Source organism: Cibotium barometz, chromosome 15 (assembly GCF_041138505.1).
Source record: "Cibotium barometz isolate CiBa-2024 chromosome 15, ASM4113850v1, whole genome shotgun sequence".
NCBI classification, from domain to species: domain Eukaryota; kingdom Viridiplantae; phylum Streptophyta; class Polypodiopsida; order Cyatheales; family Cibotiaceae; genus Cibotium; species Cibotium barometz.
The window spans coordinates 15235783-15256107 of record NC_141060.1 but is presented as its reverse complement, the minus strand read 5'-3'; the positions used below and the strand labels follow the sequence as shown (position 1 = coordinate 15256107).

The 20325-nt window shown below is 37.7% G+C and overlaps 1 protein-coding gene across 2 annotated transcripts; it reads right to left on the bottom strand.

The window, feature by feature from the left end:
• Positions 1-4562: 4562 nt before the first annotated feature.
• On the bottom strand, positions 4563-5850 carry LOC147630998 (uncharacterized). 2 transcript variants are annotated; one of them, XM_086809011.1, is made up of 2 exons: positions 4828-5850; positions 4563-4737 (listed from the first exon to the last, which is right to left on the bottom strand). In XM_086809011.1, exon 1 carries the CDS (start codon positions 5839-5841, stop codon positions 4831-4833), a length of 1011 nt encoding a protein of 336 aa, XP_086665137.1. In that variant the 5' UTR covers positions 5842-5850; the 3' UTR covers positions 4563-4737; positions 4828-4830. The 2 variants fall into 2 exon arrangements, with proteins under 2 accessions (XP_086665137.1, XP_086665136.1); XM_086809010.1 differs by having other exon boundaries at positions 4566-4740.
• Between the last annotated feature and the right edge of the window lie 14475 nt (positions 5851-20325).

Sequence of the window (20325 nt, the reverse complement as noted above, 5' to 3'; positions counted from 1 at the left end):
GTAACTATTGACTCCACAAAGTTTTGGCAAAGTAAGAAGGACACACTAGTACTACCGCAACAATGTGAATAGGTACTGTACACACATATAAAAGTACTCACTTTTAAATATTTGATACCTTCGATGCAAGGAAAATAACATGATTGTATTTGTGTTTGAATTAGGTTGTCTATCAACCAATGGTGGATAATAACAGATGGTGGCATGTCATACCTATTATGCCACGTTCCAAAGTGATGTATCGTACATTTACGAATATGGAGTGTATGGAGGATGATCATGGCCATGGAGGTGATGATGACCGTGATACGAGAGAGAAGGATGATCATGAGATAGGAGATACAGATATTGAGGCCATTACCCGTGAGAGGATGAGTCTACCATTGGTGATGCTGATTTCGATGAGCACATGAGTAGCACAAGTAGTAGTGGGTTGAATGTATTTGTAGATCTAAACACTTGTTTGGATTTTGAAGTAGATAGTTTGGCAAGGGTTGATCTCATTGAGGATGAGATTGAACCATAGCCCATCATTGATATTGGCTAAACTATTTTACATATTGTCTCATTCTCCTCACCTCACTTATTTTTTGTATATGTGGGTTTACAAAAAAGCATTGATGTTTTTGTTAAAATTATGTGCTTTGGTAATCATGGGCAATTTTTGGAAAGCAGTGATATACATTTACCAGCCTACACCAAAATCTCACTTTTTGTACTCTCTGTTTTGCATCTAAATACGCGTCTAATTCTCAGTGTAGACGCACTAATAGACGCCCTAATACACGCGTAAATAGACGTGCTAATACACACGTAAATAGACGTGCTGTTAGACGTAGTATTAGATTCTCAGTGTAGACGACCTAAGAGGCGCGTCAATACACGTGTAAATACACGCTAGACGCGCTGTTAGACGCGCTCGTAATTTCTCTATTCAAGCAACCCCTATAGACGTGCCCGCTATTTTGCGCGTCTATCAAGCGCGTCTATAGTTGCATTGTGTTGTTGTGATAGAATCGATACATACATGCATATGCAACACATGCACATGTTTACACACACACTTGCATGCTTGCATGCACACACTTGCACACACACACACTTGAACACACACACACACACACGCAAACATCAAACACACACACAACACACACAGACCTTCACATGCACATGCATGCATATGCACACACTCGAGCATGTAAACACACACACACACATGCATGTCTGCATGTATACACATGCACACACAACACACAGGCCTACATTTGCACATGCACGTGTATGCACACACTTAAGCGTGTAAACACACACACACACACACACACAAGTGTTTGTGCATGCACACACGTACATACATACACACACATGCACGTACATACACATGTGCATCCACACACACAAGCACATAGATGTACACCCACACTCACTTGCACACATGAACACAAAGACATACACATCAGTGCATGTACACAAAACACAGACACACACACACATGCACGCATGCACGGGGCAACACACACAATTGCATGTGTATGTACACAGAGTTGACACACATAGTCACACACACAGAGTCTAAGCATGATGGTAGCATGAGCCACCTTTATTAAGGCTTTACTACATGATGGTGCACTCAAACAAACACGCATGAACACACTATTGACACATAAAGACACACACTTGCATGCATGTGCACACCCACAAAGTTGTTGCGCACAGAGTTGGCACACACAGACATGTGCGCACACACTATCGACACATAAAGGTGACACACTTGCACGTACGTGCACACACACAAAGTTGATGCACACATAGTTGACACACACATGCACATGGGTATGCACATACATGTCCACATGTGTGCAAACACACACACACACACACACACACACACTTTCTACATGCAAGGGTCTATATTTGTAGTAGTAGAGCGAGCGAGAGAGAGAGAGAGAGAGAGGGAGAGAGAGAGGGAGAGAGAGAGAGGATACATGTGCAGCTGCATGCGTGTGTTATGTGTGTGTGTGTGTGTGTGTGTGTGTGTGTGTGAGAGAGAGAGAGAGAGAGAGGAGAGGTGTGTGAACCTACACACACATGTACACATACATATTTATAGGAGAGAGGGAGAGAGAGAGAAAGAGAGAGAGAGATGTGTGAACCTATACACATGCATAAACGTAGTGTTCATCCCAACAAAACCTATGCACATCTCACATGTACACATACATGTTTATAGTATTGTTCATCCTAACAAAACATATATTGCACATCTCACACTATGAGTGTATTCACACGTATAGTCACTCACATTTGAATATAAGCTCACAAGTTTGTATATAGTGTAATTGAAATATTATTTTGAGGTGATTGTTGAGTTTTGTTTCGACACATGGGTCCATGACTTGTATCCTCTCTCCTTCCATATGCTCTTTTCTACCACATGGCAAGAGGAGAGCACAGCCTAGGGGGTGCCTGTGTGGCGGGTAAGAGAGGGGGAGCTACCACGTGGAAGCATTGTAGGTGGTAGTTCGAGTGCAACAATGTAGGAAACCAATCCCATATCTACCACTACCATATGGTAGATCTGAGAGCTCCTCTCTAGCCACTTGCCACATGGTAGCAATGTGGTAGCAATGTAATACCAAAAGGGTAGTGCTCAAGCTGCCATATCAAGAGGGCAGTGCCCAGGCCGCCAGTGTGTAGATCACGTACTAGTTTTAGAAACACAACTTGAGATAGGTTCTAGTAAGTGTGTATAAACACGTGAGGAGTTGAAGCCCGAGAAGGTGCCAGCATTCGGGAAAGTATTTTTAACTAATAACAATTCCTCCTCTGGAACTGGCAACTTGACCATATAAATTAAAAAAAGTAACATACAGCGGCGCTCCACTCATCTCAGTTGTGAAACCCTGGATACGAGCTACGGTTTGATGCGCTCAGGTTCATCACTATATATATAGATCACTCAAGATGAACGTGGCCACCGGCGCTGCCGCCTCTTTCACGTGCACGCGCAACGGCTGCAAGTTTACAAGCGCAACGGAAAAATAAAAGTAAAAATGGCCACCCTTTCCCCCAATTATTTAGTCGCTAATTGTAAAAATTACGTTTTGCATGATAAAAACCAGTGAGCTTTCCACTAATTATTTGCTGATCGCTAATTGTAAATTAAACCCATCTCAGACAGTCAGAAGCTCACCAAACTGCAGGCTAGTAATGAGTTTTCATTAGGAATATATCCTATGCTTAATTTGACCTCGATAGCCTCGTCTAAATAAGACCGAAAATTAAGTGATTTAAGATCCATGAATATCCTCTGGTATGTGCCCCAAAGAAGGCCTCCATGTTGGGCTCAAAGCTGATCCATAGCTGTCAGATTTCTTTTTGGTGATAACAGAGAGTCTATCAGTTCCTCCATCAAATAATCAGCTTGCTTTTCGGTTGTTGTCGGTGACATCAACTCAGTGAGCTGCTTCTTGGAAATCACCACCTTCAATCTCACTACCCCATTTTGCTTATGGGATATCCTTTCATTTTGAATTGTAAGAGAGCTGTAATCCTTCTTGCTAATTGGCTTAATAACCTGATGAGAAGAAGAGATTAATACAACCTCATCAGCAAATCTCACCTTCTTCGACGCCTTCACTTGTTTGATTGATTCTTTGGGTCCTTGCGCAGTAGTTCTCTCGTGATCATTGATTGAAATCAAGTCCCCTGCAAGATTTAATGCAGAGTCGGAGCCCATGAGCTTGCCCAGTTCATCATCAGTACTAAGCTGATTAATTGATGATTTTTTCCAAGGCTTAAGGTAATAAACCTCGCTCAATTTAAGCTGTGTCTCAGGGTGCAGTGGCTGCTTGATACTGGTGTAATTATGGAAAACTGCAAAGCCTTCAAAGCCATACATGAGATCCTTCACAGAGACAGGCCCTGGGTACTCAAAAAGCTCACCATCAGTAGTTCTCACTACCTTAATACTCGCATCTTCGTCACTGGAATGGTGGATGGATGTACTAGATAAGCAGGCAGGGCAATTACCCATTTTAATTGCTTAACTAGCTTGTGAGCAAAAGAGAGAGAGAGAGAGAGAGAGAGAGAGGAGGTGATGAAAGATAAGGATCCAAGGATAGAAGCATAGAAAGTTGAAACCTATAGTTTTTTTTAAGGTTTGTTTTGAAGAGGGGGGCAAGATGCAAGGGTGCAAGGAAAGCGCCTAGGGTGCATATATACATATATACACAAACACATGGAGGAGGTGGTGGGGGGGAAGGGGCCGAAAGCAGTAACTATACAGTTGGAAACAGTGTTCGAAAAAAACCAAAATCCTATATCTTTTTATACCTTTAATCTGAAAAATCAAAAGTAAGTTCTTATATTGCCAAGTGTAAAAATTTTTCTCTAAAATTCTTGAAGGTTTTATAAGTTTTATTCAGAATTTTACACTTTAAAAAACTCTTGCGACAAAATAACTCGAGTATCAAGAGAATGTACTTAAAAACGACTTTAAAACACTCTCGCAACAAAATGATTGGTCACATCAATAGAATTTACTAAATTCTTGATTGCCAAATTCATGAGTAAAATGATATTTATCATTAAAGAAAATAGAATTTTGCTTTCACAAGAATATCATCCATGCTTGTGCATAAATGCACTACAAATATTGCATTGCGTCCTAAAAGCAGCTAAGACTAGTTGAAATTTTTTTACTCACAAGCTCCCAAATCCTTCATGCTCCTCCATCTCCTAATGAAAAGAAGATTGTATTATACGTTAGTACTTTGCTATGAAGGCATTAATAATGTATTTAATCTCTAGAGTTTTTAGAAATACCTTTTAGTCTTCATTTGTAAAAGCATGTCTTGTCGTAATGGCATCAAGCCTCCAAAGCTCTATTGCTGAGCTAAAGTCGAACTCTGACATTGGAGGACCTTCGATGGATACTCGCATTAAGGAAGTTGTACTCTTTGTCGTCAATCTATTCCTCAACTTTGATTTGATAATATTCTGTATACTAAAGCCACGCTCACAAATTGCAGTACTGGAGCATTGGACTAATGCAACTTGCGCTAGCTTTAGCAACCCTTCATACTTTTCTTGTAGAGTGATATTGTTACTTATGTAAGACCAAGTGTCCCGCAAATTCCACCCTTTCCAATCATTAGTGGCTTGAATCTTGAATGTAAGGTATTCTCTTCGAAGAGATATTGGATCTACAAATTTCTCCATTAACTCACCATTTGCAAGTTTGCTTTCTCCATAAAATGATATCAACCTGTCTAATTCATCAGCTCCAAAATTCTTAAATAGCTTTCCAGGAGGATAGCAAGATGGAGAGAGTATTTTAAAACAAGCCAAGGTAGAGTTATCCACAAATCTCTCTTTCAAATCTTTAATAACACTTAATGTGAATGCTTTTTGAAAGCTAATAACCAATTCAATATCAGAGCCATCAGAAGAGCGAGATATCTTTTTGCTACGAAAATGGTCACCTTTTATTGAAGATCGTAAACCATGGAGAAAACCCTTCTCTGGTCCATAATCAGGAATAATAGGAAAACCCCTTGTATCTTCCTTTCTTGCATTCATGTCAATATCCGGTTCTGACACAAACTCTATTTCCAATGCACAAATCTCAGCACTCACAATGCCAGGAATACTAGTAATATCAACATATGACTTTTGAAATATTTTACTTAACTTTGTCAAATGTTGATATAGATCTGCTAAGAAATGTAATGCATAAATGAGTTCTAGAGAAGACAATTTGCTAAAGACTACGAGATTCTCACTCTCAAAGAACTCAAGAAGAGGCTCTAGTGAGTCACAAAACTTTGCTAAAACCATTGATCTACTCAACCATCTATTTGAATGAATTTTATCCAATTGAATTATTGAGCATTCAAATTCTTCTTGTAATTCTTTTAATTTCTCTTTGCGGCGGATGACACTCTTTCTAAAAAGAGTTGCGACTTCATTAACTGTGGAATCAATAGCTTTTGCAAATGGAAACTTTTCTATGCTTTTAGATGCACAAAGATTTGTGCGATGAGCCACACAATGCATAGATGTCATGAAAGGACAAGACTCCTTTAATCTAGTAGACACCCCGGATCTCTTTCCTATCATTACGGATGCACCATCAGATCCAAATCCAACCAACTTTCTTAAGTCCAATCCATTTTCTAAGATCAATGTTATTAAAGAATTATACAAGCCCTCGGCAGTACGATCCCCAATAACATCTACAAGTCCAAAAAAAGATGTACGTGGACAATGATTCTCTAGATAAGATGCATATACTATCATGTGCTCATCGATAGATATATCTGTTGATTCATCTATCATGATCCCAAAACAAGGAGAATTTTTTAATCGTTCTACTATATTATGTGACAATGCTTTACCAATATATTGAACAAAAGTTGCACAACTCTTATCATTGTTGTACATATGTTCGGGTACATTGGGAGTTTTGCATTCTCGCAGAAACTCTAACGTTGGCACAAACTTGTTTAATGGGATATCATTTTTAGCAAGAAAATAGGCAGTACGAAATAGATTGGTAATCTCTTCGTCATGTGTTTCATTTTGTTTGCTCAATCCTACTTCAAGACTTCCTCTTGACATAGAACGAATCAATGATAACCTATGTGTGCGAGAGCGTGCATGTGTACTTAGGGCACTATGCTGTATGTTTTGTGCACCTATTGTTGCAAACTCACTTTTGCAATTAGGATCCTCCATGCAAACCTTACAATACATGCGTGCTTTCTCTCTATCAAATTCCAGCCAATGAAATTCACTTCTCCAATTTTCACACCACGATAACCTAGCTCTTTTTCTACGCGTAGCCTCTTTTTCATCAATCTCTTCGCTGCTTATAGTAAAATCATTAGCAATAATTTCTTCATCAATTTCTTTACTTGACCTTTTACCTTTTTTCTTCTTATCCACAATAACTTCTTTACTAAATCCTCCAAATCCGAGTAGTGTGGATTGCACAAAAGCCATCTGAAATATTTGAAATGTGTTATTATGATAATATGTTCCTTGTAAATTAATGTTTTACCAAGAAATAGCAAGTTATGTCAAGTTGTATGCCTCAACATATCTAAAAATGAAAAGAAAAAAGATGTTGAGTAGTTGTGAATGAGACATATAGAAGAGATGCAAGCCAGAAAAGAGATGGAGAGAGGCAAGCCAAAACAAAATTTACCCTGACCTTAATCCTGCAAAGTTTGATGCCAATCAATGTTTTGTGAAGTGTTCGAACTTCGTACCCGAGCCACAACCTATATCAACCCTGCACAACCTATAGATAATAGCATGTTATTTGATTGATGTGAATCCTTCTCCCTCTCAATCGTCTGTTATCAATTCTCTCTCTCTCTCTCTCTCTCTCTCTCTCTCTCTCTAGAGTCCCCATCATGCGAAACGCTCAAGACATCGTGATGATAGTTCGTCACGGCCTCTTCAGAACCCACGCCCACTGGGCTCATTCCCTCGTGTATGGGGGATCGAGAGACATTGGAGCTTCTGTGGAGTTACAGGAGGACTCGGGCATAGCACCGGAGCTCCTATTTTGCGGTGGCCTTGCGAACAGTCCGCGCGTAGTAGTATTTACATCATCCCTGGAAATCTACGGTGGAAGGAAAAGTGAGCTTTCCAGCCTTGTGGTTGCGGGGCAGCTGGTGCGACTCACACTCTAATTTTTTCACGTAGAGTCTGAAAAAGGTGTGGTAAAAATTGGGAACCACGCTCGCTATGGCCATCATCAGACCTTCCACCACCATCACGGATGCGTACAATGCTAATTAGAGTGAAATACAAGAAGTGCTTGAATCCGGCATGCGGACGAACCATGAAGTAGCTAGCATATAGAAGAGGAGGCAAGAGAGATGATAAGCAAGAAGCGCATGGAAGAAAGGGAGTTTCCCATCACAAATGCTAACACCCCATAGTGCCATAATCCAATCATTAAATCCTTAAAGACGCTTAACAACAGTCCAAAGTGATTGATTTTTCTATTTAATATATTATTTGACGATTTCTTCTGCGAGGACGATTTTTTCTCAAAGAAACCCCCCAAAAAAAAACTCCACGCATTGCAGTCATGATCTAAGCAACACCCTGCCCCCTATTAAAAAAATGCAGTTTTTTTCCCATCCGCGGAAAAGACAGCAGAAAAACAAAACATTTAGGAAAAAAACTCCACGCATTGCAGTCATGATCTAAGCAACACCCTGCCCCCTATTAAAAAAATGCAGTTTTTTTCCCATCCGCGGAAAAGACAGCAGAAAAACAAAACATTTAGGAAAAAAACTCCACGCATTGCAGTCATGATCTAAGCAACACCCTGCCCCCCTATTAAAAAAATGCAGTTTTTTTCCCATCCGCGGAAAAGAAAGCAGAAAAACAAAACATTTAGGAACATATCAAGTTTAATATTATGTCATTCTAATTAAACAGTTAAGATGCGTTTAAGCATGAGATCTACTCTGATAGAATTTAGTTTAGCTATACAGTAATGATTGCAATGCGAGGTTATGCATAAGATAAGGCCTTTTCTACGAACCTTCATTTCTTCAACAAAAGATGGAAAGCCGCCGATTGACATGAATTGATGAAACCGAATACGAAGGATGCACAAGAGGCTCTTGCCTGCAGTGGACGAATGGGAACCACGCTCCGGTAAACGTTGTGAGCCCTCAGCCGATACCTATTACCCACTCTCGAGTCCCAGGCTCCAGCGTGTAGGTGAGGACAGTATCTTCTGCTAGCCTACATGAACAGCAGGTAAGTACTAAGTACTAAGAGTAGCCTCAGGAAGCGGGAGGGTTCCAGGCTCCAGCAGTGAGTGAGTGGACGAGAGTAAGGCTTAAGCGATAAGAAGAAAACTCCATTATTTATAGTTAAAAATATAAACGTTAGATTATATAACGTTTAAAATAAACGTTTTAAAACGTTTACATAACGTTTATTTTTTTTATTTATATTAATTTTTATAGTATATATATAATGTAAAAATATGATATATAAAAAATTTTTATTTCATCCAATAAAGGTGAAGTACCCTTGACTCTTATAGTTTGAAAGGTATTTTGATTATTCCCTTTTTTATTAAAAGTTATCAAACCTTTTGTAAATTTTTTTTGAAGGTTTTGAATACCTTCATTCGTAGAATAAGAAATTAAAATTTGAAAACTGAAGGTGCAAACTACACTGTACCCGGGTTTTTTTCGAACACTGGTTGGAAAGTAAGGAAACCTAACTGTAATACTTGGTAAAGGTGGTGGACCGTGGTAGTGGTGGTCATTATTTAACGCGCCAAATCATTATACACCTATTGGATCACGCCGAAAAGTTTTCGGCCACGTCATCTGCCATGAAGGCACTCCGCCGTGCCACATCATCCTTAAAAATTCCACCATCGCCCACCTGGCCGCATGTGCACGCCACATTAGGTGCCTCGTCAGCCAGCTGTGCACTTCAGGAAGCTCAAACTTGCAGACTTGTCCATGTGGCATCTCCCGCCACCTCAGACGTGCCCACATAGCTGATGTGCCAGCTCAGACGTGCCCACGTAGCTGATGAACCAGCTCATAAAACCGATGTGCCAGCTCAGACGGGTCCACGTAATTGATGTGCCAGTAGCAGACGTGTCCACGTGGCATGTCGAAGCTGATGTGCCAGCTCGTATGGCAGCTGATGGCTTGCAGTCCACGTGACAGATCTGAGCTGATGTATGTACCACCTCAGGTGTGTCCATTTGGCATCTATGAAGCTGATGTGCCAGCTCAAACATTTCCATGTGGCTGATGTGCCAGCTCATATATCGATCTGCCACGTGGACATACACATTAGATCGCGAGTCGCCACATCGGCTTCCTAGCTGGCACTTGCTCAACTTTTCCGCTATAATCTCTCTTTGCATTCCAAATACGAATTCAGCGGGTTTCTCTCTCTGTCTCTCTTGCTCTTTTTTATTTTTCCCCTTTAAAACAAAACAAAAAAAAACATTTTCTTTATACTAATTCTACTCTCCACTCTTTTTATGTCTCTTCCTTCTCATGTCTTTCCCCCCCCCTTAAAAAGGCTCACCAATAAAACAAAATACCTTTTTAAAACTCTCTCTCTCTCTCTCTCTCTCTCTCTCTCTCTCTCTCTCTCCAACTCTTTCTATCTCTCTAACATTGTCTCTCTCACAGATTTACCTCTCTAACTCACTCTCTTTGCCTTCCTTTAACTCATTCTCTAACTCTCTCTAAGTCTCTCCTTCTCTCTATCTAATTCTCTCTTTAACTATCTCGATCTCTCTTACTTTCTCTAACTCTCTATTTATCTCGAATTGACCATCTCTCTTTAATGCTCTCTCTCTCTCTCTCTCTTACTCTCTCTACCTTTCTCCAACTCTCTCTTACTCTCTCGAGCTCTCTCGAACTCTCTCGAACTGGCCACCTCTCTCTCTCTAATTGTCTCTCTCTCACACACTCTCTCTAACTCTATTATGTCTTTCTCTAACTCTCTCTAACACTATCTCTCCACCAACACTCTCTAACTCTATTTCTTTCTCTTTCTAACCCCCCTCTCTCGCTCTAACCGTGTAACTCTCTCTCTCTCTCTCTCTCTCTAACTCAATCTCTCTTTCTCTCTCAAGAGTAGTAGTGCTCTCACTCTCTCTACGTCTCTCTTTCTAACTCTCTCTATATATCTCTATCTCCTACCTCTCACTCTGACACTCTCACTCTACCTCTCACTCTCTTTAACTCTCAATAACTCTCAATAACTCTTAGTAACTCTCTACCTCTCACTCTCTTTAATTCTCTCTATCTCTCTCAACAACTCTTAGTAACTCTCTCACTCTCTCTCTTTAATTCTCTCTTTAACTCTCTCTCTCCCTTATCACTCTCTAACTTATCTCTCTCTCTCCCTTATCTCTCTCTCCCTTATCACTCTCTAACTCTATTTCTCTAGTTCTCCCTTGTTGAAATATACAAGTGAATGGGTGTGTGCGGGAACAAGCCCTCAGCATGAGGCTGTAAAAGAGAGTCTGTAATTGAGTGGGTAGTAGTAAAAGGGTGAATGGAATCTACTGGGAGAGAATAAAGGGTAGCATGAGAAGGTCTAGGATATGTGGAGATATTCTAGGAAAAGTGAAGAGGTGGAGAGAATTAAGCAAAAGAGGTAGAGTGAATCAAGGATGAGGTGTCTCCCCCAGATGTAGGGGAGGTGGCACAAATCAGTGGAGCAGATCATGGACAAACTTGTATAAATCGAGGTATTGGCCTAATGAGTTTTTTGATGGTTTTTGAGTATCCATGCCTACATTATCTGATTAGGTTAATTGTTTACTAATCTTACCTTAATCATCATCTAATCTATTATTAATTATGTTGATTCTGGCATTTGATCCACCTTTAGAGTAGCATCAGTGTATCCAGATTAATAGCCCCAGCAGAAGCGGGACAAGACGAACATGTGCCATAGCCCACTCTTGCTTTCATTTTAACATCCCTATCACTCTCTAACTCTCTTTAATTATCCCTCTCTCTCTCTCTCTCTCTCTCTCTCTCTCTCTCTCTCTCTCTCTATATATATATATATATATATATATATATATATATATATATATAAAACTCTCTTTATCTCACTCACATTCTCTCAAACTCTCTCTCTTTATCTCACTCTCACTCCTGTCTTTATATCTCTTACTCTCTCTAACTCTTTCAATCTCTCTTACTCTATATATCTCTCTCTATTTCTCAAACTGGCCAACTCTCCCACTCTCTCTCTCTCTCTCTCTCTCTCTCTCTCTCTCTCTCACACACACACACACACACACTCACTCTCTCTCTAACCTACTCTCTTTACCTTTCTGTAGCTCTCTCTCTCTCTCTCTCTCTCTCTCTCTCTCTCTCTCTCTCTCATACTCTATCTATTTCTTTCAAACTAGCCAACTCTCTCTAACACACTTTCTCTCACACTCACACACTCTCTCTTTTTAACTCTCTCTCAGTCACCTCTCTCTATCTAACACACTCTCTCTATTTCTCTCAAACTAGCCAACTCTCTCTCTCTCTCTCTCTCTCTCTCTCTCTCTCTCTCTCTCTCTACCTTTGTCTAACCCTCTCTTACTCTCTCTAACTCTCTCAAACTGGCCAACTCTTTCTCTCTCTAACACACACTCTCTCTAACTCTCTTTCTAACATCTCTCTCTCTCTCTCTCTCTCTCTCTCTCTCTCTCTCTCTCTCTATTTATCTATCTAACTGTCTTTCTAACCCCCTCACTCTCACTCTCACTCTCTCTCTCTCCCTCTAATCCCCTCTCTATCTAACTCTCTTTCTCTCTCTCTCTCTCTCTCTCTCTCTCTCTCTCTCTCTCTCTCTCTCTCTCTCTCTCTCTTTAACACACTCTTTCTCTCTAAATGTCTCTTTTTCTCTCTAACCTCCTCTCTCTTTCTAACACTCTCTCTAATCTTCTCTCTCTCTGGACCTCTTTTTTTCTCTTTCTACCCCCTCTCTGTCTCTCGAACTCCCTCCCTCTCTCTCTCTCTCTCTCTCTCTCTCTCTCTCTCTCTCTCTTGCTCTTACTCTGTCTCTAACACTTGATGTCGGGACCTTTAAGACCCTTGGAGAAGCAAACTCTAATTTCTCAACATAAAAATTAGAACATAACATAGATTTGCACAAATTAAAAGCATAAGCCTTAATAAATAAAATTAAATATACAAGAGAGATGGAAAATAGAGTAGAGATCACTGTCGACATAGGATTCGGTTGAATCTCCCTTGGGATGAGTCAGGACCTTTAAGACCCTTGGAGAAGAAAACTCTAATTTCTCAACACAAAAATTAGAACATAACATATATTTGCACAAATTAAAAGCATAAATCTTAATAAACACCCAAGGGACTCACAAGCCATATCTTATGCTATCCTGTGAGTGTAAGGGAGGGGGGTTTTGGAAGGGGGGACTTAAGCTTATAAGCTAGGGAGTGAGGGGGATTTATGGTGGCAAGGGGGGACAAGAATGAGGGGAGAATGAAAGTAGAGGTCGCGTTTCTTCTTGTAGTTTACAATATGTGATCTAGTAGTGTAGTGTGAAAACTTGATTAGTTTACTATTCTTTTAAGCTAAGCACACATGGAACAATTTTTAGAGAGTACAAGTAAGTCTTTGCGCTCTAGCACTTACATCCATGCTACTTATATGGGTTGCAACTTGTCACATGTATAATATCAATATCTACTATTTGATTTTTAAACCGTTAAATAGGGGGTACTTGAATTTCATGATTGGGATGGGGTATAGTGTACTTTTTAGAGAAACTTAAATAGGGGGTTTTTATTCGTTTCGTACACGCAAGCGACGTCCTCTTTCTATGGAAAGTGAATTCCCTGCGAATAAACAAAATTAAATATACAAGAGAGATGGAAAATAGACTAAAGATCACTGTCGACACAAGATTGGGTTAAATCTCCCTTGGGATGAGTGTAGTCCTTGTACCACTCACCCATATTTATATGTATTAGAAAAAACGCTTGCTTTCAAAAAAAGATAATTCCAAAACCAAAGCCAAGTGATAATTCCAAAACCAAAGCCGAAATATAGTAAGCATTAATATAAAGTCTTGGGCCTACCAAAAGTATAAAATACTATTTAGTATATATAAAGGTATGAGGCCCTATACTTACAAAAATATTGACGCCGAAATATGAAACCATAAAAGGTGTTCACATGTCTTCCAAAATATCTCATAGTGGTGCAACACATGTTCCACCCATAATTAACACATAATCCACCACTCATTCTTTGCCTACATCCGAAATAATATTAGTCAGTGCACACACCTCATTAAACACGTTAATCCTTACCATATCATACTAGCACACACATCTGATTAAACATATTAATCATGGTAGACATCAAACCAGTACACACAGCTTGATTAAACACATCAATCCTGGTAGATGATATAAAAGGCACATCCAAAATAAAATATCCCGAAATAAAACAATGGGCATTCCCATACAGGTTACATTCCCTCTTACTTGGGTTGCAATTGACCTCAATTGCAACCCGAGTACAGGTTACATTCCCTCTTACTCAGGTTGCAATTGACCTCAATTGCATGGATGGTATGAGTGGATGAGATTTTGGTAAGAATGAAAAAAAATGTTTTTGGCATCCATTAGTCATCTTTAATAGCCTAATTCTTGAAAGTCGCAAGATACTTAACATAAGTGTTACCCGTGCATGTAGTGATGGTCTCATGGTAGTCAATCATAGATTCTTCTTGAATAATCTTGAAAGGTGGATAAAATTTAGGAGATATATCATTGTCATTAATTTATCCTTTTTATTTATAATCATATTAGGTAAAAATTTATTTTCAATAGGTTTAGGCATACCTGGATCATCATAAATATTTGAAATTACTCTCTTGCTCGAGAGAGAAGTCATCGTCCTTGTGCATCCGAATTCACCATTAATCATGTCGACATGTACGGTTGTTGCCTACTTCTTCTTTCCTAAGCAATTGGGTGTAATGTTGCCTTTTTGTTGACAATTGTAACATGTCACCAGTTGAGGTACAAAATCTTGTTTCTTCTTTTCATCATCGTTCTTCTTCTTCTTGTTGTTATTAGCACCATGATTGTTATTTTTGTTTGAAGTAGTATCGTTGGTATCATCCATGTACCTGTCAAGCTTACAAAAAGGAACAAACTTTCTAAATTTGTTAGCATGAGAATCATGTAATGGTTTGATGTCCTTTAGTACTCCAATCTTTCGCTCACAATTGTAAGCCAAACAGATCGCTATGGAGAAAGAATGAGGTTGAAACATGTTGATCTTTGCTCAAAGAGTAGGCTTTAATTGATCCAACAATGAATTTTCATTTTTTCTCCTTTGTTCTTACTCGTTTAATGGGTTGGAGTTGGATGAGAACTTGTTAAAATTTATCCACATAAAGTTGTGTAGTTTCTTTCTCAAGTTGACGAAGCATATCCCATTGTTGATGTGCTCTTGCTTTATATTGAGGTGGCAATAAATTATTTTTTATGAACTTTTGAAATTCTTTCCTAGTCCTAGGTTTTTCACGTTCTTGCTTGATTGCATTCCACCATAATGATGCAGTTTCAACCAAATAATTTGCAGCACACTTGACTTTATCTTTCTGGGAAAATTCTTCACCAGAAAAAAAATCATCAAGTTTACTAATCCATGACAACACTGTTTTTACATCCTTTTTACCATCAATATTTGGAAATGTAAAAGCTTTATGACTAATTTTCTTTTCTTTTTGTTTTTTTATTCAAGAAAAGTTTCTTTAATGGCATCTAATGTCAAAGTCAGATTCAACGCTTCTTGATCTTTTCCTATTAGAGAGTCATTCTTCCAATTCGATCCTCTTAGCTCGTTCTTCATTTAATTGAGCTCAAAGAGATAGACGTTGCTTAGAAATAGAAGGAGGTTGTGGGTTTGACATGATGAGAGAGAGAGAGAGAGAGAGAGAGAGAGAGAGAGAGATAGAGAGAGAGAGAAATAAAATTGTAAAAATTTTATAGTAATTACGACAAGAAAATAAACAATATGTGAGAAGTAATACTTATGGTCCTTGCTTCAAACTTAGCACTGTTGTTGTGCGGGAAAAATAGGTAATATTTCTTGAAAACGAGAAACATTTGTCATCTTTTGAAGATTCCATCAAAAAGGTTCACTTTTTATCTCTTTTTGAAAGTGGTTTATGCATGCATACAACACTGCCAAAAAATGATAATATTTTGGGCCCTTTACACATTTCTTGACATGGAAAAAAAAGGAATTCATTTTAATTACTTATTGAGATTATAATTAAAAATCTAACAATAAGTTTTCAAAAAACATGCCAAAATAGAGACACTCTTCAATCCAGAAAAAATTTGATACAACTATAAAAACAAGCTATTTTCTAGACATATAGCTTATGGCATAGTTATGGTTCCTCATAATCATTCTTATCTATACCATCATCATCATTAGTGGATATTTCTTTCTCCCCTGAGAAGGTAGACGAGGCATCCTCTTCTTCACTATCCAAAACTACATTTTTTTCTTCTATGTATACACTTGAAGCTTAGACTCCTTGGGTCATTTGCCATGTTAGCATGATTGAGGATGTGCTACAGAGTGCAACTATAAAAAACTATCTATTTATATAAATATATTACAAAAGTGTTATCTTGATTTAGCTATTATCTTAATTATAAAACCATATTTTAGCTCTTGGTGAGAGTAGAATTAAAATCCATTTATGAATTGATAATATATACTTTTTTAGGAGAGTTTGTTACATATAGATGAATTCTAATCAATAGGACTCGAACCCAAGTCCCTACCTGATGTTTTGTATCAAGTTGATGCAAAACATTAATTCTTAGATGAGAAGTTATTACTCTACATTAATTTGGCCATAAATGTTGTAGCTAAAAGATCCTTACCATATTAAGTTGTTACTCTCCATTAAGTTATAGCCGCAAATGTTGTAGCTAAAAGATCCTTACCATGTGTAGTAACTAGTAGAACTCGAACCCAAGTCCCTACCTCATATTTTACAAAAAAAGTATAAACTTTTGTTTGCTTTTTTATGCTTTCTAAACTCATTTAATAACTAAAATTACCATTTTAAAACCTTTTTCTCACATCAAGGACACATCTTCTTTAAAAATAAGTGTGTTAACATTTATGGCCAATGCAGAGTAACAATTTCTCAGCTAAGAGTTGATGTTTTGTAAAATATTAGGTAGGGACTTGGGTTCGAGTCCTATTAGTTACTACATATGGTAAGGATCTTTTAACTACAACATTTGTGGCCAGCTTAATGGCAGAGTAACAACTTCTCAGCTAAGAGTTGATGTTTTGCATCAACTTGATAGAAAACATTAACTTTTATGAAAAGTTGATGTTTTGCTCATGTTTTGCATCAAGTTGATGCAAAACATCAACTTTCTATGCAAAAGACTACGCAAAAGATCAAATTTTTTACAAAACTTGATGTTTTGCATCAACTTTATGCAAAACATCAACTTTTTCATAAAAGATGATGTTTTTTATTGTTGATGCAAAACATCAAGTTTTGTGAAAAAGCTCATGTTTTGCATCACCTTGATGCAATCATCAAAGTTGATACAAAACATCAACTTTTTCATAAAACTTAATGTTTTGCATCAACTCGATGCAAAACATCAACTTTTAGGTTCGAGTTGATGCAAAACATCAACTCTACCAAAAAACTTGATGTTTTGCATCAAGTTTCAAATACTCCGAAGAAGAAAGTTAGAAGATCGGAGGTTGATTTTCACAAATGGCCTATTTTAGCAATTTTGTCCACAATAGCATGCCCAAACCACATTTTCCATAAATTTTGAGTACCAACACAACCATGTTTTGATGCAATTTGCGATTTTGGAAATAGGTCGTTTGAGTATGCTAACATGGACGAAATCGCTAAAATAGGCTTTTTGTGAAAATCAACGTCCGATCCTCCAACTTTCTTCTTAGGAGCATCTAAAACTTGATGCAAAACGTCAAGTTTTGTGATAGAGTTGATGTTTTGCATCTACTTTGATGTAAAACATCAACTCTTTGCCTAAAAGTTGATGTCTTGCATTAACTTTGATGTAAAACATCAACTTTTAGGGGAGGTTTTTTCTTAGCTTTGAAATATTTATATTTTTAATGAGATTTGTTTTATTTTTATCACCACAAATCTATAAAATATCATTCCAAATAGTAGATACCAATAAAATCTTAATTTTTTTAAAAAAATCTTATAAATTATAGAATTAAAGAAAAACTATCCCGAGGGTCAGGTAATATATGTAGGACATAGGTTTAGGACTAAGGATCTGAAAAACACACATGGTGGCAACCTTTGACTACAAATTTGAGAGGAGATCATTAAAAAAAATGTTTGTCTATGTATCCATGTAACCTTTGTATCATAAATAAGATCGTTACACAAAAATTCATGATAGTAGAAGAGCTAGATGAGATAATCCATGATGACCTGTAATCCATTGGTTTTGATCCAGATGTGCAAGACTCTATTGATTTGGAAGACCATAAGTCGATTGATTCACCAACCCTGAATTTTGTTCTATGATTCAATTTTAAAGATAAAAAACTATAAGTAAATCATGCACATGGTGAGACCATCTATGTCAGGGAGGGGGGTACATGTGAGCTGGACTTTCTCATGCCTATGTGCACTAGTATGCTCTCTAGCATAGGGGACCTTGAATCTACCATTATCGTGAAAGCTCCAAGCTTCTCTCTTTCACACCAATATCCTCTCTACCACCATTCAAGAAGCCCCAGGCTCCTCTTTTTTCTCTTTGCACACAAAGACAATGTTGCAGGCAAAGATTGCATCCTTCATATGCCCTCCAAATAATTATAACCAGAGCTCATTCTACACTACCCTTAGACATACCATCTCTCAACATCCTTCGCATGTCCTCTAAATAATTGTAACCAGAGCTCATTCCTACACCACTCTTAGACATACCCTCACCTAAGTTCATGATAATGGCTATCTGGATCAAACAACAACATATACATACTATGAATTTTTTCCACCACCACATATCTACATGATATAGGTTACGATTTTTTCCTGCCACCATTATCCATATTACATAGCAAGCATTTTCTTCATGACAACAAATACCTACATGGATCAAAATTTACACCCATATTCTATATGATGTTTCCCTCTAAAATTGTTTTGCTGAAAAAATATTTCAATTTTCTACTCTTTTACCATGCTTAGGTTTACTCAGAGTCTCCATAGTTACCATCTTCGATATATATATATATATATATTATATGAATAGAAGTCTACCTTTGCACACCTATAAGCTGATCTCTTTAAAATCTTAGCATTTGTTGTATATCATGCCCACTACTTGCTTGTAAATAATAGAGCAAATAATTATGCCATGCAAACCATTAAGGTAAGTATATACTCAAGGCTTTGCTATTTGGCTCTAGAAATAGACTCAAGGATGTTTGTAGGATTTTTTCATAAATTATGTATTCTAATATTTTTGAGTGCTTGCCAAATAATGCATATATTTATGCATAGTGGTAGAATTTGTCCAGAGAAAGTCCATTAAAAAAAGTTTCTTTCATTCATGAAATTTATAAAATAAAATTTTATTTGAAAAAGCTGGATATTTCTTTAAGTTGTGTAGACTTCTATGCCATTTGCAAGTTCATATAGTTTTTAAATGTATACATGGAATTCTAGACGTGTTTTCAAAATACTATGATTTTAAGCCACTTTTTATCTTTCACACATTTTGGGAGGGAATCTTTTTAGGTAACCCTCATCTGTTACATGTTTTCCTCGTGTTACTTGTTGAAATTGTATGTTGTCCAAATTTTGTGGAGCAAGAATCCCAACTTTAAGTGTCACAAAGCTTGTAAGTGGTATTTGAATCCTTCGAGATTGACATGTTAAAGTAGCCCAATTCTGCCTTTGAGATGTTTGCCTTTGTCCCAAAAATTAATTTTTGGAGGAAACCCACTTTTACTTTTGTATTAACCCACAAATTTGAATTTTTCAAGCCTTTGAACTTAGCTTTTTGGAGATATATATTTATTTTGAAGCAAAGTGTGAGGAGGGGTAAAAGCTTGGATTATTTTTTTTAAAAGAAGCTTGATTTGGGTGCTTTTGATGAGGACTTGTAAGCTATTAATATAAAATTTTGTTATAGGCTTTTTTTTTAAAGATTGGGACTTTGCTATTAAATCTTTGAGACTTAAAAAACTTTTGTAACAAAATCTTAAAGCTTTGATATTAAGATTTATAGCTTTACTTGGAGTGAGCGAGACGTGGCAAGCGAGTGAAGGTATTCATTAGTTTAAGTGGTGTAGTGGGGCATTTACTTGACACGTGTGAGGATGCATGTCCTCGTACATCGAGAAGATTTGCGATTGCTTGAGCGTGCATGCATGCCTGGAATGGACTCTTGGATGCAAGAGGTGGAGGAGCATAGCAATGGCTAGGGTGAGTGGGGCCTTAACACTAGTTTGGTACCAAAACAGGACACTTCAGTGTCCTTTTTTGGGGGTTGCGAAAAAAAATCAAACTCCTAATGTAGGCTTTAAAAACCAAAATGCTTCATTGGGCATGTAGAACATAACCCTATGCTTATGTAAAAAATGCTAAACATATAAAATGCCTTTTTATTTGGAAGTACATAAGCAACAAAGTAGCATATGTCTTGAAAATGAACATTTTTCAGGATTTTTCAGGATTTTTCCAAATATGCAAGCATC